Source organism: Alligator mississippiensis, chromosome 11 (genome assembly GCF_030867095.1).
Source record: "Alligator mississippiensis isolate rAllMis1 chromosome 11, rAllMis1, whole genome shotgun sequence".
Classification (NCBI taxonomy): Eukaryota; Metazoa; Chordata; order Crocodylia; family Alligatoridae; genus Alligator; species Alligator mississippiensis.
The window spans coordinates 45,871,401-45,895,880 of NC_081834.1; the positions used below are offsets into that span (position 1 = coordinate 45,871,401).

The following is a 24,480-nucleotide window of genomic DNA, read 5'->3' on the forward strand; positions in this document are numbered from 1 at the left end:
AATGCAGCCAGGAACTTTGGGTTTTTTGCAAGACTGAGCCTGGAACAATAACAAACTGTCAACTAAAGGGAAAACCCATATTTATGGGACATGTTCTTTGCATAAATTTGATTACATTGTACACTATGAGTATTTCCAGCAGGATCCATCAAATAAGTATGCACAGTAGGCCTGTGCAAAGTGGCTAGTATTCACTTTGGATTTGGCCGATTTGGGGGACAGTGATTTGATTCGGTGATTTGAATTCACTGTCCTGAATCGATTCAGCCAAATCTGGTTTGGAGATTTGGCCACTGCGGAATGGAATGAATCTCCAAATCAGCCTCATCCCCCGCCCACTCTCAATGGCTGCCCTGCCTGCTCGCCCAGCTCCTGGCTCTTAAAAAAAAAAAAAAAAAAAAAGCCCGCACTCACCGGCTGCTGCCAGGCAGTAGCCCAAAGGGAGAAGAATTCAGGGCAAGACAATACAACAGGGAGGACTGACATGAATACCATGGGGGAGGAGCCATGGGAGGCAAGCTGCCAGAAGGGAAAAAGAGACAGGGCATCAGCAATCACTGGCAGCTGGACTCCATTTCCCAGCAGCCCCTGTAGACCCCATGTTCCTTTGGCCTTATGTCCTCTGATGTAATGGAGAATTCACACATGTGCTCATGCCAAGAGGGCTAAAGACTCTAGAACTAGTGGCCGACTGACCCTTGATGACGTTATGACGCAGTTCAGTAAAATTAAGTGTGCACAGTTTCTTGTGGTGGGAAATGTATTGAACGGCCTCTGAGATGCGTAGACTCCTGATTGGTCAAGATTCAGTTGATGGGTGACTGATTGATCAACTTGCCTTGTGATTGGTTTAGAGCATGACTGACAGGAGTGGGGCAATTATTCTAGATAAAAAGTGAATGCGCACCAGTATATGTGCAAGTGCAGGTACGTGAGCATTTATTGTACGAGGTGTGTTGTGTGTATGTTGCCTGAGTCTGGTGGTGAGGTGTGTTGGTGTTGCTGTGTGGTATTGTGTGAGTCAGCGAACGCTGTGGTGAGGGAGACTTACCTAAAAAGAAAGCTCCTGACCGCACTTCAGTACCTACAGCATTGTTTGTGGAGGTAATGTATAGCCCTTCACTGGCCTTAAGGTCCTGAGTATCCTGTAGAGGAAAGGATTAGAAATCCTCATCAATCTCAGTGGAATCTGGCAGTGCAGTCTCACTGTGACAAGGCCTGTGCTTGTTATACAGAGACCCTGTGGTAACCACCTTTTGATTCATGTTGAAGTCTTTGTACATCTATTAGTTTGTATACTGTGGATGCCGATTAACATTGTTATCCATTATATTGTATTCAATACAGTTCTAGTGTTTGACCTTATTGGAGCTGTAGTGTGTTCATTTTGGCCTTCAGGTGTAGCTAGGCTGTAAGTAAATGCCTGAAGGGTTTAACCCTAAAATCCACCACATTTGTTTTATCAAAGAAGCCCCAAGGTATTTTGAAGAGGCTTAACTACCCTCTGACCCAATTGTTGAACAGTGACCCTTGGGGAGGTATTCACCCTGCTCACGTCTCTGCTGCCTGTTTCCATGGAGACTCCAGTACTGGTGGCACTGTGACAGCGCATGGTCAAGGTTTCCATGAAGACTGGCTCCAGCAGTACTGGCAGGGCGTGCATCTAGGCAGGGAGCTGCTCCAGGGCCAGCGCTGGGATCTGGCAGGGGTAACAGCATGGTCCCTAGTCAGCACACCCTACTAGGGGTGTACTGCCTGCACACCCTCTTTTCACCTTCTAGATCCAGTGCATGCAGGCAGTGGATCATAGCTCTGCCCTGGCTCTGGACCACGAGGTCACCACTGCAAGATCCCAACCCCAGACGTGAAGCAACTTGTTGCCCAGCTGCACACCATGCCAGCCCTGCTTGGGCCATTCTCCATGGAAACCCTGGCCCCACACTGTAGCAGCACTGCCGTTACTGGGGTGTCTCTGGAAACTGGCTGCCGCAATGTGGGCAGGGAGGGGTTGCTGGGAAATGGAGTCTGCTGCAGGCTGTATCCAAGCTATCAGGTTGGAGAAATATGAGCAGGTTGTATCAGCACGATGTACCAAAAAGCAACACTACAACCAGTAGGGAAATGCAGACTCTCAATAACAAAACCACTGAAGAGAAATCAATACGGCCTGAAAGTCAGAGTGGTCATCACTCAAGGCTGCCATCCACTGTTAACCAGCCAAGCAGTACAAGCCATGAATCAGATCTTGCATTGTGGACATATAACTGAACTTACATTGGGCAAAAAGTAGGCTGAGGAAAGGTGGAAGTAAGGCTGGAGCAAAGCTGAGGCCTTGAGGGCTACTTAGTATGTGGGCTAGGTACAGACATTCAAAAAGCCCAAGGTCAAATCAATCTAAATTGCACCGTTTTCTATAAGCAACATAGTTTAAATCAGTAGCAAACAGAACGTGCATTCTCCCTTTGGTGGGGGTGGGCAAATCTTAGATTGGGTTCTGCCATTTTTAAACCAGAGCTGTCTGTGTTGAGGGCCAAATTTAAGGAGGGATTGGATCTCACTTGCCTGAGGCCCTGAAAGGGGTGGACAAAAGGGTGAGGTTAGCCAAGTTGATCATCAGTGCTGGTTAGGAAGCCCATTTTGGTTTTCCCGGTATATTAGGTAAAATAATAATGAGATGAATAAAGATACTAGTACAAGAATGTATTAATATTAATAAATGAAGAAAGAAAAGGAAAAAGGAAAACAAGAAACCAACAAGCTCTAGCACAGTCTAAGCTGAACAACGACACTTTAAGAGTGGCATAACCAATTGTTACCAAGCAGCAGATGGGATGGTCAACCTTGGAGCAAAGCTCATGCTAACTCTCAGAGTCACGCTTGCATCAACACACCTTCCCACTGCAGGTGTACACTAGATCAGACTCCTCTGTTCCAGTGCAGCTGCCACGTCTCAGCGCACGCACTCAAGTACAAAGCCACATGGGAACTGACACACACACACCTTCACAGTGGAGCCCCAAAAGGGTCCAGCAAATTCAACCAGGACAAGGGAGACAGCAGCTCATTTATCTCACCATCTCAGGGACTCAGGACCTCAGGACTTCTCACAAGGTCTCTCTTGAAGCAAAAGCAACACAAAACATGCAGACAAAAACTCAGTGATTGCTAAGACCACCCTCAGACCGACAGAAGAAGCTTTTATACTTTCTGGGTCTCTTCTCATCACACCACTTTTGCTTAGCCAATCGTTCTGGGTCTCTGACTGGAGTGTCCATCACACTCAATCACTGTCATTCTTACCTTGATACGTTCCTCTCACTCAAAACTGTCTCTCACATTGACCTCCCAGTTCTCTCTCTGTCTTCTGTGCATGCTCACTATTGCTAAGTACGCCAACAGTTCATGAGTTCACTCCTAGGAGTTTCTTAAACTAACCATTACTGCACAGGTGTAGGTTGTAGCTGTGTTGGTCTAAGGACATGGGCAGACAAGGTTCCTTGGGTGAATTTGATGTTTTATTAGACCAACCCAAATAGTTGGAGAATAGTTATTAAGCAAGCTTTTGAGTTCAAAGGACGAAGGGTTTTTGAACTCGAAAGCTTGCTTAATAACTATTCTCCAACTATTTGGGTTGGTCTAATAAAACATATCAAATTCACCCAAGGAACCTTGTCTGCCATTACTGCACATGCTCATAACCAGGGTTGCAGGTAGGGTAGTCATCACAGAAGACATTCCAGTTTTCTGCTACTCTGTCCTCTATTAATACGAAACCCAGTGCCTTTATGTCCTCTATTTTTTCTTCAAGAGAAAAATAAAGGACATAAAGATGTGGAGTTTCATATCAATAGAGGACATAGGGCAACCGGACCGTCTTCTATGATGGCCACCCTAGCTGCAGGTTTTCTGGTTGCTGCAGAAAAACGCAGGTTTTCTCATTTGAAGGAGAAAAACATGGATTTTCCTCTTTAAAGGAGGAAAGCAAGAGAAAGCGAGGGTTTCCCCTTGCTGGCAGCCTTCCAGCCTGTGGGCAGCTTCATGAGAGTGGGGGCAGCTGGGGGAGGGCAACTGGAGGCAGGGTCACCATTTACATGCACACATGCACATACATGCATGTGGCTGGTAGAGAGCCAGGAAGGCTGGTGGGAACAGCCTTGCAGTCGGATGCAGGAAAGTCTATGGGGGGCATGGGTTGGAGGGCAGGTACTTGTTAGCATTAGGGGAAGGTGTCCGGGCAGAGAGGTTTGGGGAGAGGCACCTGCCTCTGCAGCATGGGAAGGAGGCAGGGAGTCACTTCAGGGGTAGTGGGGAGATGCGTGACCAGGCCAGTGGCATTGGGGCTGGTGCCTGTGCCAACAGGGGTGGGGCATTCAGGAGACCCTGCTGCGGGGAGAGCTGTGGCCTGGCCACCTGGCACAGTACAGAGCCCCGGCCCAGGGTGGGGGGGGCAGGGGGGGTGCCACAGGCCTCCTCTCCTCCTTCCAGCCCGCGTCAGAGCTGGACTCTTTCCATTGCATCCCACACAAGATGGAGCTGCCACAGGTGCCGCAGTGCTGCCCAGGCAATGGCAGGGATGCGGGGCTGCGGGTTGGGGTGAGGGGCACAAGCATGGCCTGGGGGCAGCGGAGTATGGGTCAGGAGTGAGGGGTCTGGCAGGGACCAGAGGCTACAGGTTGCAAGTAAGGGGCACTGACAAGGCCCAGGGACGCAGAGGCTGTGGATTGCAAGTGAGGGCATTGGCAGGGCCAGGGGGCTGAGGGTTGGGAGTGAAGGAAACCAGCAGGGATGGGGATCTGTGGATTGGAGTGACAGGCACCAGCATGACCAGAGGGTGGGGGACTGTGTGTTGGGATTGAGGGGCACCTGCAAGGCCAGGGGCCTGTGGGTCAGAAGTGAGGGGCAATGGCATGGGCAGGGACACAGCACCAGCCTATGAGGGCTACTTAGGGCCACAAAGCAGAAGGGGAGACAACTGCAACTGGACCCTTGTCCTGGTGAGCTAAGGGGGCAGGGGGAACTCTGATTTTCCACAATAAAAAAAACAACAAAATTAGGCGCTAAAGTACATAGGTATTTAGAATTTATTTTATTTTAATGACTGAGGCACTGGTAGGCTTCCTAATTGTAAGTAAATCAATAAATATTGTATTCAACTAATACCTATATATATATAGTGGTGTTTAATTTTAATTGTGAAAAAACACAGATTTGGGGTAGCAGGGGTTGAATCAGGTAATTTGGGAATTTTAATAAGTGAATTTGCAATTTTTAAACAGAGAAAACCAGGCTCATAACTGTAGCAGTACATCAACATTAGCTTTAGCAGTACCCCAAAAAAGAGTTGAGTCTACCACTCTCCTCCTTGGTGCTGTGTGTATGAGAACACCGCTATCACCATTTATCATCCTGATCAGTCTTCAGTACCAGGTGCCACAGACACTGCAACTTGATGCGTATTGGAGGAAACCAACAGCAGAGCAATGGGACGCAGCAGTTCTGTTACACTGGCCCAAAACTGTGCACCTGCTCAAATGTTGAATCATACTTAATGACTCCATCCCACACTTAGTGAACCTGAGTTTCAACAACTTCATCTTGGGATACATGCGGCTAAACACATACTGTGCCAATCATACAAAGCAACAGACATGTTTGCACAGCTAACAAAACAGTGATTGAATATAACATCACATTCAGCACTGCTCACTGAGAGAGACCACCTCAATACACCTCACAACACCAGTGTCAGCCAATCTTTTTAATTTTGTTTAGGATTGATACAATTCTTTTACCATTATGTTGTATCTCAGTTAACGTTTTCTTAGCTCATGGTTCGTTCTCAACTAAAATGTCAGGCAATTCCTTATGCCTTAGCAGTTGCTAAATCAATTCTGGATCCATTCTGGTAGGGACTGGAGTTATATACGTATACAGTCTGAAATCCTTTTGAATCTTTTACTATGGAAACTATTGGAAGAATGAAGGTAAAATCACAACTAGATACAACTGAAACATTACAAATGCAAAATATATGATTATGAAATTATACTGGATAATAAAAAGCAATCATTCAGCACAATCAAATCACAATAAGTATTTACACAGCTACAGTTATGTGCAGTAGGTCTTACCGGAGATGAATTACGGTCTTGGATATTTATCAGTACAGAATTGCATTTGCCAAAATTGTTATTCAACCATGAATCAATGGGGTCCAAAGCATGATCATTACACAAAAATATCTGAGCCTCTGCTCAAGGATACACCCTTCTGTGCTGATCGCTCCCCATTCTCCATTATCAATTTGCACAGCCCATTTCCTTATTAGGAGAGGGTACTTCATAGCGCCCTTCACCCACAATCCTAATGGCACTTTAAGATAAATATTGTTAATCCGGGTTGATGTCACAGTCAAAACAAAATTAATGATTGCATTTCACATTTTGTCACAGTCAAATTTTATCAGTCTTCGCCATTCAGATAAGATTTACTCTTGGGGAGATGATACATCCCAAATCAATTTTTGGATTTCAGTCAGCATTAAGGCATTGTATCCTTGTCACAACTTGATGCCTACTGGGGGCAACCAATAGCAGAGCGATGATATGCAGCAGCTCTACCACTATATTATGCCACTATATCCTTGTCTCAGCATTCCTGCTATGATAGTTTGGACCCAAGCTTGGTCCTGGATGCAGGCCAGAGCTCATGATATATCAATTTACTGTATATTTATGACCTCTGTAATAATCTGGTATCTGACTCAATTCCTCCCATTGTGGCAGAATTTTAGACCTCAACCATAATAGTAAGCCTAACCTAGAAAAAGATTAATTGATCAGAAAAGATAAATCATCCACACAATCTACTACTGATGATAACTTATTTCTTAGCACTTCTAATTGCTGCCACATTCAACAGAGTTGCTATATCTCTTTTCCATCTTTGGTGCATAGACACTCTCGATGTCTGCTGTAACCAAAAATACCATCCAATTCTTAAAGGTCTTACAAATGGGGTGCAATTCTGGTTAATTACTGATATCTCTGAATGATCTAGCATTGAAATGAACTTTTTCAATGATCTCTTAGACTCAGTAATGAATGTTTGTTTCTGATTCATCTTAATACACACGGGTCCACTAGATAATACTTTAGGACCGAATACAATTGTTCACTCCCCTGCATTGCCTTGGGGAGCGAGGTGGCACATGGCATCAAGGCTGGGGAGCGGAGCAGTTCCCCAGAGCCAGCAGAGCTTCACCCAGGGCAAGCAGCGGCTCCTCCCTGAGGTGAGGCAAGGCAGGGCTGGGGGCTGGGGCTGGTACAGGCTCTGACAGCTCCAGGGAACTGCTTCACTCCCCAGCCCTGACACCGTGTGCCTCCTCGCTCCCCAAGGCGATGCGGGGGAGTGGAGCAGTTCCCCGCCCAAGCCCCAGCCCCCAGCCCCAACCAGTATAATCAGGGGAGAATGTGTCCAGATGGTTGATTAAAGGCATGAATAACCTAGGGCAGTTGGTGGTTGGCCTTTTGGATAAGTGGTGCTGGACCAGTCAGTGGACCAGGCCCCTTCTGGGGTCCGTACATGGGGTTGGGTCCCGGGCACCCAGATTCGGCTTTACACTGCCTATGCCTAGCCCCACATGCCCAGATTGGGTCTTTTGTCACTCCAGCCCCACATGCCCAATTTAGCACACAGGGTCATGCTACCTGACCCACTGGGCTCCCCATGGATCCAGAAATGTAGCAGCAGAGGAGCAGTTACCACTCCCCCACCTCAGTTAACATGGAGAAGGGTGGTGGCCGAACCCTGCCTGCTCCCACCTGGACACTTACTTTGGGACACTTACCAGCAGACCACGCCATGCCGAAAGGGGGAGGTGAGACTGAAGCGGCATGCTCACGGACCAAAGCAGTGCACTCACGGACCGAAGCATCATGCTCATGGACTGCTACTCCTTAGAGGGAACATTTCCAGTAGGTGGTATTGGTCATAAAAACAAATCCATTACAGTTGCCATATGTTTGATTGTACCAAGTCCCATTGCTATCTAGAATATTTCCATAAATTTGGTTATGTTGTACACTAAGAATATTTCCAGCAGGATCCACCAAATAACAAAGCGTAGCTCTATTGTCCACAGTGGGATTTCCAGAAACAAGTACCGAACGATATTGCACAACTATAATTATCTAGTGTCCAGTAAAAATGAGAGTAGGAATTCTCCAGTTGAAAATATTGCAGGAATGGTTCATTCAGGATGCAGCCATATGGATTGTGTTATGCTCAATATGAATACCGTGCTGTGAAAAGTTCCATACATTTGATCACAACAAACAACAATCCAGAAACGGTTAAGTTCAACTTACAAACAGAGTGTCCCACACAGTTGTGATCAGCAAGGACTGTCCAGTTATCTTTTTTATCTGGCATCCAAAAATTGACTTATAATCCGTTAAGGTAGTCCACATTTTAGCACAATTTCTCCCCCAGTGCCAGCAGTCGCCCTGAGGCCATCTACCATAAACTTATCTGCAGGCTGGATAGCTTTAATTGGTAGACAGGATACAGCCCACAGGCCATATTTTGTCCACGCCTGCATTAATGGACTGGAATGGCATAACTTAAGCTGCCTAAAGTGTACTTAAAACTGGTTTCAGGAGTTAATGGGTGGGATCATTCAGTAGTTAAGAGCTCCAGGAGAAGCCTAAAATGAATGCACACCAAGGCCCTGAGAGTACAGCTGGGCACTAAATGTAGAAAGCTGAAAAACCCCAGGTGATGAACAGCTAGCAGCAGAGCTGGAGGGAAGAGCTCACTGCTAGGAGCAGAGAGAAGCAGTCCAGGAGACCTGGAGGCTGACCCTGGCTGTGCTAGCGGGAGGAGCTCCCTGTGCAGAGTGGAGAAGCAAGACAGGAGACTGGGAACTGTGAGTAGGCCTAGAAGGGCCAAAGCTGGGAGATGTCAGCAAAACTGAGAAGTCAGGGGGAGAGCCTTTGTGTCTGGCTCTGTTTGCTGTTGAGGATGTGAGGTGTGTGAGAGACTGAAGGGGAGGCAAGGAGCCACTGATGGCACCCCATAGAGGGGTTTATATTATATTATTGTTGAGTTGACAGCTGCCAGAGGTCCAGTGAACCAAGACCTGGCTCTCAGAGCCTGAGAGACAATGCAGGACCAGGCATCCAGGACCACATTCTGGTTCTCTGGAGGCAGCCTCCCAGAGCTATAACAACAACCAAAGGCATAACAGGCGAGGACAGGGTGGTAGCTGCAGTGAGAACAGAATGGTAGGAGCTAGATTAGAGTGGCCACGAGGGGGCCTTACTATTGCTACTAGCAGTGGATCCTGCTACAGTCTCCTAAAGGAAGGCATGAATATTGAGAGAGCAGAGCACTGCTGAGATAGGGATCTGCCAGGCACCTGAATTGGCATTGACTTTGCTGAAGACTGTCGCCTCTTGCAGCTGGCCAGAAGGGGTTCCCTCCTTGGCATGGGGCAGTGTTCATGTCCCACACTCTTGTTGAGCTTTGGGCTGTCAATGCAGATGTGCACAGCTACACAAGGCTTCACCATGATGACAATCCTTTTCCTCCATTTATCATCTTTGGCCAAAAATTCAATGAAGCAGGATCAGGGAGAGGCATAGCATACACTTCCTGCTTGGCAGCTGGCCCCCTCAGGGCCTACCCTGACACAAGCAAAGATGCTACCAAACTAATGTTTCCCCTTACAGGTGTAGCAGGCTTGCCTTTTGGAGCTTGGGTTGAGTCCCAGGCTTGAAATCTTGCTGTTTTGATTGGTGGAGCTCATCCCCCAATCAGGAGGCAGCAAGAGGAGTGCAGTCAAGTCCCTTGCCTGAGGGGAGGGGGAGAGGAGTCGTATTGTGTCCCCCTCCTCCCCCTGGACCTGATTGAAGACTGCAACACTGAGGGCTGGAAGACTTCAGGGGCGGAGCCCTGGACAGTATAAAAGGAGCTGCGGGCCCGGCACAGGGAACATGTCTGGGAGAGAGAAGAGAGAAGAGTGGGACTTAGAAGAGCTGACGAGAGCTGCTCAGCAGGGTGAAGCAGCAGCCCAGAAGCGCCCCTGAAGACTTCCATCAGCGGGGAACGTCAGACGGCTCCAGCAGCTAGCCTCTCAGTGTGCAGCACGGCACATGGTGTCCAGACCCTGGGAGCTGCATGAGGTGGCTTGGGTCTGCAACATCTGGCGTGCGGCAGGAGACACGGTGCACAGGCCGGTGCACAGAGTAGGACCTTTGGAGCACTTGGGCGGCTCAGGTCCTCAACCCCTGGAACGAGGCTGGGAGCTCGGTGCAGGAGACGTTGCATGGAGGGTCTGGGAGCGGACTGAGCCTGGTGCTTCGTGAGATAGCCCAGGCCTCTGACCCATAGCAAAAGGTTGAGCCCAGAGAGCCAGATGGTGATCAGGCTACTGAGCCAGCCAACAGGGCTGATCCAGAGGCCCCAGAAGCCCTGCATTGTGGAGTCCTGTTTCAGGGCACAGCGACCCCCCCGAAGCCCACTGCAGGTGAGAGAGCAGCCTGGCGTGGAGGACGAGGGCCACCCTCCAGGCCTGGGAGTTGTGAGCTGCAGGGAAAAGAGGCTAGATGTCTAGCATGTGGTCTCCATCATAAAAACAGATCTGGTACAGTTGCCACAGGTTTGATTGCACCAAGTCCCACTGCTGTCTAGAATATTTCCATGAGTATGATTACACTGTACACTAAAAATATTTCCAGTAAGATCCATGAAATAACTATGCACAGCTCTATTGCCCACAGTGGGATTTCCAGAAAGAAGTACGCAGCCATGTTGCATATATCTAGTTATCCAATATCCAGTAAAAATGGGAGATGTAATTCTCCACTTGAAAAGATTACAGGAACAGTTCATTTGGATTGCAGCTGTATGGTTGGCGTTATGCCCAATAGGAATAACTTGCTGTGTGAAAGTGCAATGAGTCTGGTGACAACAAACAACAATTCCATATCCAGAAATGCCTACATGGAGCTTACAAGCAGACTGTCTCACACAATTCTGGTCAGCAAGGACTGTCCAGTTACCCATTTTATCTGGCATCCAAAAAACTTCACCCAGCTTTATTACTTGAGTTGCCTCCTTTTGAAGAAGGCCATGGTCCAAGACTAGGACAAGGAAAAGCAATGTCCATCCCACAAGGGACATCCTGATGTATGAGCTAGAACAAGGGGACAGAAGCCAGTGCAGGAGAGATGGAGAGAGAAAAAAGAGGGAGTGAAGGCCCAGGAGACAAAGCCAGTTGAGATGTTTATTGAGATTTCTGTGGATGAGAAACCACCAGGGGCCCATGGCTGGGCTATACAAGGGAACTGGTGGTGTTAGAGGAGCCGGAGGCAGGAAGGTGCCTGCCCTGAGTGAAACTCTTCCAGCTTAGAAACCCCCAGTCCAGGGGCCTTTTCTGCACATGAAAAACCAGCTCAAGCTGCTGGCACTGGAGGGGGTGGTGGCCCCAAAGCTGGCAACGTCCCTAAGTGTCCATTCTGGTGGCCTCGCTCGAGTTCTCCAGAGCCACCGAGTGTAGGGGCAGACCGGCCTGGGGTCACCCGCTGCAATGGGACGGGCTTGTCTGTGCAGACGGCACCTTTCACCTGGGCAGCTCCCAGGGACATAGAGGAGGGGACGGGGGCTGGGAGAGGGGGTTCATCTGGGGTCAGAGAATAGGAAGCCAGAATGGCTCATTTCCCGATGTGGGACGTTTCATTCCCTGGGCTTTCCTCCCCCCACCCCACGCACACACTCAGTGGCACAGTCTGAGCTTGGATCCTGCCCCGCAGACCCAGAGCCAGGGCCAGATTGTGTCCCCAGTGAACGAGTCCAGCGGCAAGGTGAAGATCAGGGCCTTGGTGTCAACATCAAGAAACGACACCTGCTCCTGTTCACAGTCCAGAGCAACCCGCACCCTGCTGGGCACCCGGCACCGGGACAGGGAGACGAAAACAAGAGGAGTGAGAGCAAAGAACTCACCCCCCCAGCACAGCACACCCCAGACCTCCTCCTCGGGGCTATATCTGATCTCTCCCTTCCTCCTCCCAGACTCTCTGGCCACCCCCACGGCCCACCATTCCCCCACCTCCACCTTCACGTCCCACCAGTGTCTCCCTGACATGAATCTCTCACGGCCCAGCGCACACTGGTTCACATGAAATCTGTCAGGACTGTTGGGCAGCCAATACTGTGTTTCTGCCGATCTCACACTTCTCCGATCCGCAGACACAATGAGACAGGGATGAGCCATGTCTGGATCCAAAGTCACCGTCACTGGCAGAGAGAATCGCAGCGTCAGAGCAGAGCTCAGCCCCGGGGGCAGACGGGGCCATTCCTCACCCTCCCCAGCAGCCCTGTCCTGGGCCCCAGTGGCTGCCTCTGCCCTGGGCCCTAGAGGCTGAGCACAGATGGCCCCGCAACTCCTCAGCCTGGCACTGGGGAGAGCCCTGCCCAGGGAACAGGGAGGAGGTGGCAGCAAATCCATAGGTAGGAAAATCCCAGCCCAACGCCCAAGGTCCTAGCACGGCGGGTTTTGGTGCTGGGCTGGGAGAGAGTTTGACTCTTGTGCAAGGGGCGGCCGTGGGTTGTGGGATCGTTCTGTTAATGCCAGGACCAGCTCCCCCAGTGCTTACCCTTTCTGGGCTGTCCCTGTGGTTTCTCTCTGCCCTTCTCCAGCTTAGATGGCAGAACCTCTTCAGGGAAAAGGGGCACAGACATAAGACCTCCAGTGTGTAGTTCATGCTACAGCTTGGTCCTGAGTCCCTGAGACTGAGCAGAGACACTGGGGCAGTTCCTGTCCCTGCTGTTGGGACTGTGGCTGCAGAAGCTCCCCTGTCACCTTCCTGCTCCCCTCCATCAGGGCCTCCTCTCCCAAGACAGGAACAGAGGGAGCTGCAGGTGCAGGCAGAGGCGTGGAGGGAGGAATGTAACAGCCACGGACCCAGGGGAGCTCGGTGCAGAGCCCATCCTGGCCCTTTAGGCACTGGGGAGAAGGCACTCAGTGCCAAAGAAGGGAAAGTGGTGGAGTTGTGGGGAACCCTTGGCTAAGGGGATAAAGTTTGCAACTCCCTCATTCACTGGCTGAGGGGTCAGTCAAGGCCTCACACTGGCTGAGGAAGTCCAGGGGTCCATCCTGAGTCACCATCCACTCCCGTGGGGGTGCAGAATTTCAGAGATGCAGCTTCACCCAGGCCACCCCTCGCCTCCCTGTTCTGCTCCCTCCCAGCTCCTCTCCTGCCCCCTCAGACACTCTCCCTGCACCTGCAGGTGTTGGGAAAGAGGTTTCTGGGTTTAGGGATTCTTCAGTTTGAGAGAGGAGCTTACAGTTTCCCTTATGCCCCCTGAGGCCAAGTCAGCAGGCTCCAAACCAGAAAACCTGCCTGTCCTTTAATTTAGGCTGTTATCTTTGGTGGCCAGACTTGAGGCTCTGGGGTCTGGCTGTCAGTGAGGCAGGGGCCTGCAGCTCCCTCTACACCCCAAGCTGCAGGTGCCCACACTGAGCAGCCCTGGAGCAGCAGGGGCTCTGCAGCTCAGACAAAGAGGACCCCTGAGGAGCCCAAGTTCATCAGTGATTTGGCCAAGGGCATAGGGAGGCCCTTGCCACAACACTTCATTCCCGCAACCTGCAATATCAGCCCAGCATGTTCAGTTTCTCTTCCTCATGTAAAAGATTCAGGTTCCAAATAAAAGCAACTGCTCAGAGCCTGTGTCCTCCCCTGAACAGGGACATTTCCCTATTGCCTTTCACAAACCTCTTCTCAGTACCTTGAAACTGCCTCATAGTCTCCTTTACAGTTAGAGTTTTTTCAGACAAGTTCTCGAGTCTTGTTTCTATTTCTGGGGAAATCTCTGCTGGCAGCTGGACCTGCCCCTTCTCGCACCTGGGAAGAACAATTTCACGTTAATCTATTCTCTTTTTGTAACTCACTTCATAGTACCAAACCTAGCTAGATGAATGGACCTGGAGACTGAGTATCTCCATGTAATGCAGCCCCAGAGCAAGGACAGACAGACAGTGGCATTGCCAGTGCCCTCAGTAGGGGTCGAGTAATGGTGTTCAACTCTAACCTGTCCATAATATGTCCTGGGATCAGAAAGGAGCTGAGATTTCACGCCCAGCTGGCTCAAGCTCTAGTGGCCAGGGTGATTCTCCAGGGGCCAAAAAAGTGAAAGGCCCCTATTCCAGCCCTACCACCCTTAAGCAGCCACTGCCCAGGAGTGCAGATTCCCCCTAGAATAGCAGAGGCTAGTCCTTTCCACCCCAAGGATTGTCCTGGAGCTTATCTTAAAGGGGGAACAACATCAGCATTGGACCTTCAGTAAAGGCCTGTATACAAATGTGGTTATGTGCTGTCCTCTGGTGTCCTGGGAAGATGTGATCATCTTCCCTGCCTGCATGGGAATGAGGTGGAGCGACCTACCTGCTCATTGTGATCCTGATGTCCTGGAGGGGAGAAAAAGAGGAGAGAGAGAGCTCAGGGCTACATGTTACATGCTCAGGACCCTCCTGTTCTGGGAGGACTGGGGTAGGGTGAAGGACACAAGCACCTAGGGACGATTGGCACCTTTGCAAACCACAACCTATGAACTCCCACAGGCCCACAATTAAGACCTTTTATTGCCCAGGGCAGCAATCAGAGGAGTTACCTTCCCCATCTGCAGAAGATCACTGGCTCCCTGCTGGCACTTTCCCTCCAGCTCCCTGATCAGGCTGTCCAGATCGTAAATCTCTCCAGTGAGTTTGGTCGCCTTTTTGTCCTGACTCCTCTCAATCTCCCCCTCCAGCTCTTCCAGCTTGGCCAATAGCAGATACTCTTTTTCCTTCAGAAACCAGTGCAGTTGCTCAAATTCAGCCACAATCTTGTGCCTCTCAGCTGCTGCCTTTTTCTGTCATAAACAAAAAGAAACCAGATTAGGGAGGGCAGGCTGGGGAGGGGAAGGCCAGGGAACACTGTGTAAGCACTAGGACTATGTGAAGCTTCAGTCCATGATTCAATTGGGAGAATATTCAGCCTGATTCAGAGGCCGAATCTGAATCGAATCAGGAGACAAAAAACATCTGAATCAATTCGGGGCTCTGAATCAATTCAGAAAAGATTTGGAGATGGTCTTTCAGGAGAATAGAAACTGAGAAGATGGAGGAGGACTGGGGGAGAAGGACTAACATCTCTAGCTATCCAGTGACTGCGATCTCTCTCTGAGTCCTCTTCCAATCACAGTGCTTGGGGGGAGGGATGTAGAAACAGTATATACACCTCTGTCTGCTGCCTTTCTGTCCCTTTTGTGAGCTGTTTCTGCCTAAACAACAACGTCTGAAAGGTCCTGGACTGGCTTGGGTTCCTAGTCAGTCTCCTGCTACTTTTTGTTTTTTGAAAGGATAGGGTATAGCTTAGCTTACTAACTAGAATCCCTCTACTTATCCCTATCCAATCCATTTCTTTCAATTTATATTTGTTTTTGTGTTTTTTTCCCAAAACTTTTAAAAAAGAAAGCTGTGTTTTCCCTGGCAGTATGATCCACTGTGCAGGGAAGCACACATTACACACACATACATCATAAAAGAAGTCAGATATTATTACAACACAGAAGTCAGACATTCATAGAATAAGAAGAGATTATATATAGTTGTTAATATTATTAGTTATAGATTCATAGATGTTAGGGTTGGAAGGGACCTCAATAGATCATCGAGTCTGACCCCTGCACAGGCAGGAAAGAGTGCTGGGTCTAGATGACCCCAGCTAGATGCATATCCAACCTCCTCTTGAAGACCCCCAGGGTAGGGGAGAGCACCACCTCCCTTGGGAGCCCGTTCCAGAAAAGTTACATACAGACTAAAAACAACACAGAAGAAGTCAGACAGAGATTCAGACTAATACAACACAGAAGTCAGACACTCAGTCACAGAAGAAGAGATTATTTTAGTTATGCAATACACACACAACAGTAAACACAACACAGAAGAAGACGTCAGAGATTCAGATTAACATAACAAAGAAGTCAGAGAGTCATAGAAGAGATCAAATTATATATACTTATTATTATTAATCACAGTTACAACTAGACTACAGACTGTTGGCTTAGAAATTATATACAAAGTCTATTTTGGGGGGAATTAGCTTATAGGTATAGATATGTACATAATAAGGGGTCAAGATGGGCAGCAGGGATTAAATGGATTTCTAAAGAGCTTGGGAGACACACACACAGCTTCTCATGGCCCTGGAAGCAGACAGGCTGTCTAGCAAAAGACCAACAAGGACATAGTCTAGGAAACAGCCTGGGAACCAAAGGAAGTATGTACCATACTATCCCATAACACAAGATAAGTGACACCAGCAACAAGGCATCAGGGAGCAGGGGGACCTATGTCCTGGTTTGGGGGGAACAGACCAAATTAGGAGAAGGCCCAGAAGGCTATGTGGACGTGTGACCACAGAGAAACAGCTAACCAGAGACAGCCATGGATAAAGACTCATCAGGAATCATCAAGGGGAAGGAGAATACAAAAGCAGAGACTTGAGATTAACAAAGGATCCCTCCCTTTGTCCCAGCCCTCCCTGTTTTACTCCGAGAGGGGTCCCCATCCCCATCCCTGTCCCCCGGGAAGGGTCCCCGAGGTTACCATGGTCTGAAGGCATACCAATAGCCTGTCTCATGCACCCCACTGGAGGGGGGCTGTGGGTCTCGGCATCCCACCTCCAGACTGCTGACCCCTAAGAGACAGCCTCAGAGTGCAGCCTGCATCCTGACCAGACGTACTTTGACTCTAATGACAGCCCTAGGATAGGTAGATATAGAATTGTTTGTATTGTTGCCTTTTTGTTCTTACTCTGTATCAATAAACTTGTCTATTATCGACTAGCAGGTGTTATGGTTGGTCTGAGGGTTGTGCCTGCCTGGAACAAAGGTATAGGTGCAGGGTCCAAATCCAGTGTCAGCACAGAAGTCAAATACAGGTTAACACAACAGAAGTCAGAGAGGAGGAGGAGGAGGAGGAGGAGGAGATATTATTTCACACTACACAATACAGAACAGTAAACACAACACAAAAGAAGTCAGACACAAAAGAAGTCGGACACAGAGGAGAAGAAGAAGAAGGCATATATTCTATTATTAGTTAGTTACACACACACACACATTTTGCAGCACAGGAAAGATTAATATGAAATGTGCTGGAAAGGCAGGTGTCAGGGCTTCTGGCAGAGGAGGGAGAAGGGCTAGAGGGGGTAGGGGGAGAGCAAGAGCTGCAAGTCCTTCCCTCCCCCCTGCCAATGTAGACACATCCTCTTTCCTGGCAGCCATGAGTCTTCTGCTGCCAGTGGAAGCAAGGAGGTGGGAGCAGTACCTGTCCCTGCACCTGCACCTGCACCACCTCCCCTAAACCCCAGAAATAGGGACCGGTGGCAGAATCACTGTCTCCACCCACTTTCATCTCCCAGCATGAGCCTCCCACTGCCAGAGGAGCTGGATCTCGAACCAGGGGACCTGAGCACCGTAGCTGAAGAAATTCTGGGGACTGAGGGGGAATCTGACTTTGTGCTCCACACCCCTCCAAGTTCCCCTAGACCTAGGTCTCCTTGTCAGGAAGGCACCTCAAAGGAGGTTGTGGAGGCAAGTGGCTCAGCTGAGTCAGCTTCACCTGTTGTTGTTCTTCTGCCTGTTGAGGAGGGAGATAGAGGCAGGATCTCCACCCTCCACCCAGAAGCAGCGGGATTAGCATAGTGTGGGATCATTTTGAGGTGGCAAATGATCCCAGGTATGCTATCTGCCAGCACTGCCAAGGGCAGATCAGTCAGGGCAAGAAGGTGAAACACTTCATCACCACAGCAATGCTGCTGCATCTGAGGAGGTAGCACCCCCTTGCCCTTCTTCCTCCTCAGCCTGACATCAGTGGGAGTGAGCCCAAAGGGAAGTCTCTCATTCGCTCTAAAGCCCCTGTCCCCCCAAAGCAGAGGCAGACCACCCTGGAGCAGTGGGAGAAAGCTGCAGACAAAGTGGGGTGCATTGCAAGGGCAAGCGAGATCACCCAGGGCATTAGGGAGATGTTTGCTGTGAATGGCCAGCCCTTCTCCCTAGTTGAGCCAGGGTTCAGGTGGCTCATGGTGCTCGTGGCCACATCCTACCAAGTCGCCTCATGTACCACCTTCAGCAGGATGGTGGTGCCCTCCCTGTATGAGGTATGCAGGGAGTACTTGAGGGAGGAGCTGCACAAGGCAGGGCCACAGGTAACCTTACACTTCACCTCCAACATCTGGAGCAGCCAGGGTGGTGATTACACCTACTTCTGCCTCACAAGGCACTGGTGTGATCAGTCAGGCTGTCGTTAGATTCTCCTTCAAGCCGAGGCGATGGATGAGTCCCACATGGCAAGGGAGATCATCGTGGCAATGAACCACATTGTACAGGGGTGGCTCATTGAGCAGGGTGAGCTCACCCATGGGTTCATGGTCACCGACAATGGGGCCAATATGGTCAAGGTCATCCATGATGCCAACTTTGTTGGCATCTGCTGTGTGGAGCACAAGCTGCACCTTATAGTCAGGGATGCCTTGGAGGGGGCTGTCACTACCACCCAGCTCATTTCAAAATGCAGGAAGGTGGTGGGCTACTTCCACTGCAGCATCAAGGGGGGCAAGATGCTGTGGGAGAAACTGAGAGCTGAGCATCCCACAGCACAAAATCATGCAGGATGTGGAGACTCAGTGGAACTCCACATACCCAATGCTGGAAAGGTTGGTGAAGCAGCAGAAAGCCATCCATGAGATGACTGTGCTCGGGGAGACTGGGATCAGCAGTCCCCTTAACAGAGCTGAGTGGGATACCATCTCCCAGATCTTGGTGGTCCTCAAGCCCTTCCTTGAGGCCACCAAGACCCTCAGGGCTGGCGATGCCCTTCTCAGCCAGGTGATCCTCATAGTGAGGGAACTTGAGAAACAATTGGAGAAGTTCCAGGGGATCAATGTTCCTGGCTGGGGCAAGCTGCTGTCACCACAGGTGCAGGCACTGGTGAGGTGGCTGAAGGAGAGCATCAGGAGACAGCTGGATCCCTTGCGGTCCAGTACAGTCCATATACTGGTAGGCATGTATGACCCGAGGGTGAAGAGGAGCATGTGCACAGGCAGCACCAAAACCCTCCATCGCTGGACATGGGTTGGATGGAGGGGAAGGAAGGGGAATGTAGCAGCGCAGGTAAAGGTAGAGAGGTACCGGTGAAGTTAGATGCCCAACAGCTTGTAGTGTGTCATAAATCCAATGTCTATATTGGGTCTCTGAGTCTCTGTACCTACTGCCTAGGAGGCTGATGAAGAGAAGTTCATAGGCCTGGCTCTGAAAAGTGGTTTGTAAATTCCCTTTCAGGATCAGGCTTGAGAGACCGAGTAGTTTTTTTTTTGTGAGGAATGTGCCTCCACAGGTAGTTGGGTATTGCTGTCTTTGATAGATTCTGGTGTGCAATTTGTGGGGGTACTGGAGATTGTTGGCAAGTTTTGTGTTTTGAGCTGTAGAAAGTTGGCTTCAGTTTTGATGATGAGGTTAGCAAGGTTCAGTGCTTGTTTGAATTTACAAACCACTTTTCAGAGCCAGGCCTATGAACTTCACTTCATCAGCCTCCTAGGTACAGAAAGTCATGGACTCAATATAGACATTGGATTTATGATACACTACAACCTGCCGGACATCTGACTCCCCAGGTACCTCTGCACTTTTACCTGCGCTGCTACATCCCCCTTCTCCCCCCCACAATGCAACATAACCCATCACACACCACAAGTAACACATCATTTACATATCCAAAACAACATCTCTATTTCTACTATTCAATTCCTTTATAAAAATTCACATTTCAGTAACCATAAGCCGCTTAGACCCATCGGACAACCCCTCTCCATAAAAATCAAAACACAACCCCTCACTGTCCCGGCTTTCTCTAGCTATTCATTTGGTCTACTAAAAGATATCGGCTTGACCCAAAAGACCTTGTCTGCCAGTGCTATGTCCTTAGACCAACACCCCTAGCACCTGTCCCCGGTCAGCTGACCAGAAGAACGCAGGGCCCTGAGCAGTAGGCATATCTAAGCCACAGGGCTGGCAGGGAGAGTTCTCTGGCAGCTGCAGGAGAAGAAAAAACGGCTCTAGTTTGTGACAGTATGACTGCCTGAGATGCTGCTGGTGCTATTGTGCTGCAGTGCACTGCTGTGCTTTCCTGTTGTTATTTAAAGTGGTGGACTGGACTGAGGCTGTAGGGGAGAAGGAGACCTCATTGGGACACACTACTGTGTCATGAAGATGCCCCAGCAAGGGTGCTCCTTAACACACACGCACACACACATACATACATGCAGTGTCACCCACCCATGTCACTAGTTTTGCCTGTCAGCAGCCTGAGATGCAGTTTCCCCAAACCCCCTGCACCTATTTCCTTGAAAGCTGGCAGGCTTCATGGCCGCAGCAGGGCCTAGCATGCCTGCAGTTTTCACCCTGCTGTGCCTTAACCACACACATGCGACACAAGTTTTGCTTTCAAGACTTGGAGGTGCAGTTTTCCAGAAAACCCTGCACCTATCTTCTTGAAACTTGGCAGGCTTCATGCCCTCAGAAGAGGCTACCATCTCTGCAATTTTTATCCAAATCAGACAAAAAATGATGTTATAGGTATTTCAGTGATTCCCCATTATACTCTATGGCCAAATTAATGCCGAATCTTCTGAAATGGTCACACACTACTACAAGATCGTTTCAGGCTGGACATAAGGAAGAATTTCTTTACTGTCTGAGCCGCCAAGGTCTGGAACAGCCTGCCACCGGAGGTAGTTCAAGCGCCTTCATTGAACACCTTCAAGATGAAACTGGATGCTCATCTTGCTGGGATCCTGTGACCACAGCTGACTTCCTGCCCTTTGGGCAGGGGGCTGGACTTGATGATCTTCCGAGGTCCCTTCCAGCCCTAATGTCTATGAAATCTATGAAACCAATTCGGCCGAATCAATTTGGGACAGTGATCTGAATCTCCTAATCAAATCACTGTCCTCCGAATCAACTGAATCTGAACCCAAATCGAATACTTACCTATTCGCACAGGCCTGGTGAGCACCCTGTGGGCCTGATTGCCTGAAGACGGGAACCCCCAGAGCTCCCACAGCCTGTATCAGAAGTTGGGGCTGTTCAGCATCTCTGGTCCCGCCTCTCTTCTGCGCACTCTTTTCCTCTTGGGAAGGTTTTCTCTGCAGCCCTAAGGGGAAGCCCCTTACATATGGGAGACGTGGAGGGTTTCCCTCCTACAAACCTTCCCTGTCACCACAGCTAAAGCCTGGGTGTGTGCACCTGCCAGCACACAGTGAAACAGAGTCAGAAGACAACACACAGTTTCAGCACAATTGTAGAGCAGGAGACCCTTTCCCCTTCCTCCAGGCTGTCTCCTCACTACTAGCCACGAGCACTGACCTGATATTCCTGGTGTTTCTGCCTTTCATTCGCTCTCAGTGCTTCAAGCCTCTTTCTCTCTTCCCTTAAAATCTCCAGACGAGCCTGAATTTGCTCCTGAAGGAAGGAAAATCCCTTGGGTCAGTTTTCTTTTATGAGTGGAGGAGATGGAGTCTTTTCTCCACACCCACAACCGAGATTGCTGCCTGCATACGAGCCCGATGACTTTTGGTGACAAAAGGATTTGATACTATCTACTCGATTTTTCCCCTGTACTGTTGCTGCTCTTCTTACGTAGTCGTTCACTGAATCAAGGACCACAAGAGGAACAATGCTGGGCTGCACAAGAGCCAGAAGCCAGGGGCTCAGACCACAGCGCAGCCTTCTCTGGGGGCTCAGGAAGCTTTGTATTCAGGGACAGTTACTGCTTGTGTTTGGGGGAAACGAGTGACAGACACTCGGGGCAACTACCAGTCACATTCCTTTACTGCAGGGGTGTCAAACTCATTTGGCCTTGTGGGCTAGATGAGCAGTGCAGGACCGGGTCATGGGTCAGGTCCTTTTGACCAGGAGCCTGTTGGGAAGTAGGCGAGACAGGTCCCTTCCCAGCCTGACACTTTCTTCCAGGGCAACCTGCTGATGCATGTCACACACCACCCCCCACTGCCACCTTCCCATAGTAAGGACTTAAATTTCTTTGGCTGCACGTGAACAAAATTCACTTCAGCCACCACCAAAGTGGAAAGGCAGCAGTGGGACAATTCAAATATAGCAAACCTGCTCCAACTTTAGTGCTCCTTCATCTAGGGTTCAAGCTGGAGCAGGCTTGCTATATCTGAATCATTCTGAGCTTCTTGACACATAACAATAGGAGTATACCAGCTGTTGCCCCTGTGATACAGGCCCCTTTTGTTCCAGGTGTTCCTGTGTCCACACCCTGGGAGCAGTGACACAGTTTAGAGCAGGGCTGGGGCAAAATACGGCTCACAGTGCCTGTGACAAGAGTGCAGGGAGCAGATTGTGGCTCTGCCCCAGGCCCTGGCCCCACACTGTCACAGCCCCGCTATTCCAGCCCCAGTCCTGAGCAACCCTCCTGATCCTGGATGCTGCTTCCTGCCCACCCATGGCTCCATCCTACCCATCCAGTCCAATGCAGAGCAGTGCCACTTAGGAAGTTTTGGTGAGCTGTTGTTGGGTTGGGGTGGGGGTGCTGACCCAGCCCACAAAACTCCCTAAGTGGCTTGACAGCCAAAAGAATTGCTCACCCCTGATTTTGAGAAAGCTTAAACCAGCCTCATCTGTTCATTCTGACCCGCGCCCACGCCCCATACCTTGTACTGCTGGGCAGCCTCCTGAACGGGAGCCGCGGGGTGAGCTCAGTGCACCCGGGACTCTCGGCAGATCACACACATCAGTATCTGGTCTGTTTTGCAGAAGAGCTTCAGAGCCTCCCTGTGCTCCTCACACACCCACTCCCCTCCTGCCCCTTTCACTGCCTGCACACTCAGTTGTTTGGCTATTTCTATCACACTTGCCAGCTGCCTGTTTGGGCCCAGGGTCCTCTGGGGAAAGGTCTGTCTGCACTGAGGACAGGTGACATCTGTCTTGGCCCCCTCCCAGCACTGGGTGATGCAGGCTCGGCAGAAGTTGTGCGCACAGCCCATGATCATTACTGGATCCCTGAAGAAGTCCAGGCAGACAGAGCAGGTCGCTTCATCCCGGAGGTTTTGTACAGAGCTTGCAGCAGCCATGGCTGGGAGCAGGGAGGTGACAGGGCTAGTTTCGCTTACCTGAGCTCAGAGCTCAGGTCACACTGGGGCGTTTCCTTTCTGGGAATGACTGGATTGTTGCTGAGCTGGCAGGAGCCTGGGGTCAAGATCCAGCCCTTGGATTGCTGCGGAATCTGTTAACCCTTTGTGGAGAGGCAGCTGGGGACAACTCCAATGGAAACAACAGGAAAAGTATTTTAAGCCCCTACCAAATCATTCAACACACCCAGCACTTCTCAGTGCAGCTGCTGTCAGCCAAGAGCTTTTTAGGGCTGCCAGGGCTGTTATCTGGGGGCTGAGAACTGTCTAAAAAGTCATATCCATCCCCTCCCCACCTTTTCAACCTTGTAGTTGGACAATGGCCTTGTGCGCTCTGTGGGGCTGCCCTCCGTGGCCACCTGCAAGCTATGGTTAGGGTAGAACATGGCGGCTGCCTTCTGACGGTGGTCACTTAGTGGGAGCACATCACTGGTGCGCCAGTCTGCACTGGCTTCCAGTGGGTTTCTGGGCACAGTTCAAGGTGCTGTTCTGGATAGGGTTGCTATATTTCCAGTTCCAAAAAAACGGGACACCTGTCGGGGGGACATCTCATTCCCAACCCACAGCCCCCTGGCTCTGCCAGTGCCCCTCACTCCCAGCCTGCAGCCCCTTGTCCCTACTTCTGCCCCTCACTCCCAACCCACAGACCCCTGGCCCTGTTGGTGCCTCTCACTCCTGAACTACAATCCCTCACCCCCCTGAGCGATGCTGGCGCCCCTCAGTCCCAAACTGCAACCTCCCATCCCTGCTGCTGACCCTCACTCCCGACCCATGACCTCTGGCCCTGCCGTTGCCTCTCACTCCCAAACCACAGTCCCCTGCCCCACAGTCCCTGCTGGTGCCCCTCACTCCCGACCTGCTGTCCCTTGGCTCTGACCTGCAGCCCTCTGGCCCTGCTGGTGCCCCTCACTCCTCACTCACAGCCCTCTGTGCAGCAGCTCTGGCTCATGCAGGAGGCAACGGCATGAGACTGACTCTGGCAGAAGCTGGAACGAGGAGGAGCAGAGTCCTGTGGCACTCCCCATCTCGGGCTGGGCTCCAGCGCCGCCTCAGGAGAACTGGCCATGGCTGCCACCCTGGGCAGCATCTCCTGGCCAGCCCAGCGACGCAGCTCCCCACCACCCCCAAAGAGCCCCAGTGTTGGAGGGGCAGGTGCCTCTCCCTGTCCCCCTGCCCTGCTGCAGCCCCATCACCTGTCCCCACACATACACACACACACACACAC

At 50.4% G+C, this 24,480-nt stretch overlaps 1 protein-coding gene across 4 annotated transcripts; it reads right to left on the reverse strand.

The window, feature by feature from the left end:
- Positions 1 to 11,270: 11,270 nt before the first annotated feature.
- LOC102564568 (E3 ubiquitin-protein ligase TRIM39) lies at positions 11,271 to 23,258 on the reverse strand. Of its 4 annotated transcripts, XM_059714939.1 has the most exons (7): positions 22,779 to 23,258; positions 21,469 to 21,564; positions 14,674 to 14,913; positions 14,448 to 14,470; positions 13,792 to 13,907; positions 12,660 to 12,719; positions 11,271 to 12,300 (listed from the first exon to the last, which is right to left on the reverse strand). In XM_059714939.1, the coding sequence occupies exons 3-7, from the start codon at positions 14,680 to 14,682 to the stop codon at positions 11,780 to 11,782; spliced, it is 729 nt and encodes a 242-aa protein (XP_059570922.1). In that variant the 5' UTR covers positions 14,683 to 14,913; positions 21,469 to 21,564; positions 22,779 to 23,258; the 3' UTR covers positions 11,271 to 11,779. The 4 variants fall into 4 exon arrangements, 3 of the variants coding, with proteins under 3 accessions (XP_059570922.1, XP_059570921.1, XP_059570923.1); XM_059714938.1 differs by lacking the exons at positions 21,469 to 21,564; positions 22,779 to 23,258 and having other exon boundaries at positions 14,674 to 15,599; XM_059714940.1 differs by lacking the exons at positions 12,660 to 12,719; positions 21,469 to 21,564; positions 22,779 to 23,258 and having other exon boundaries at positions 14,674 to 15,599.
- Positions 23,259 to 24,480: the final 1,222 nt, after the last annotated feature.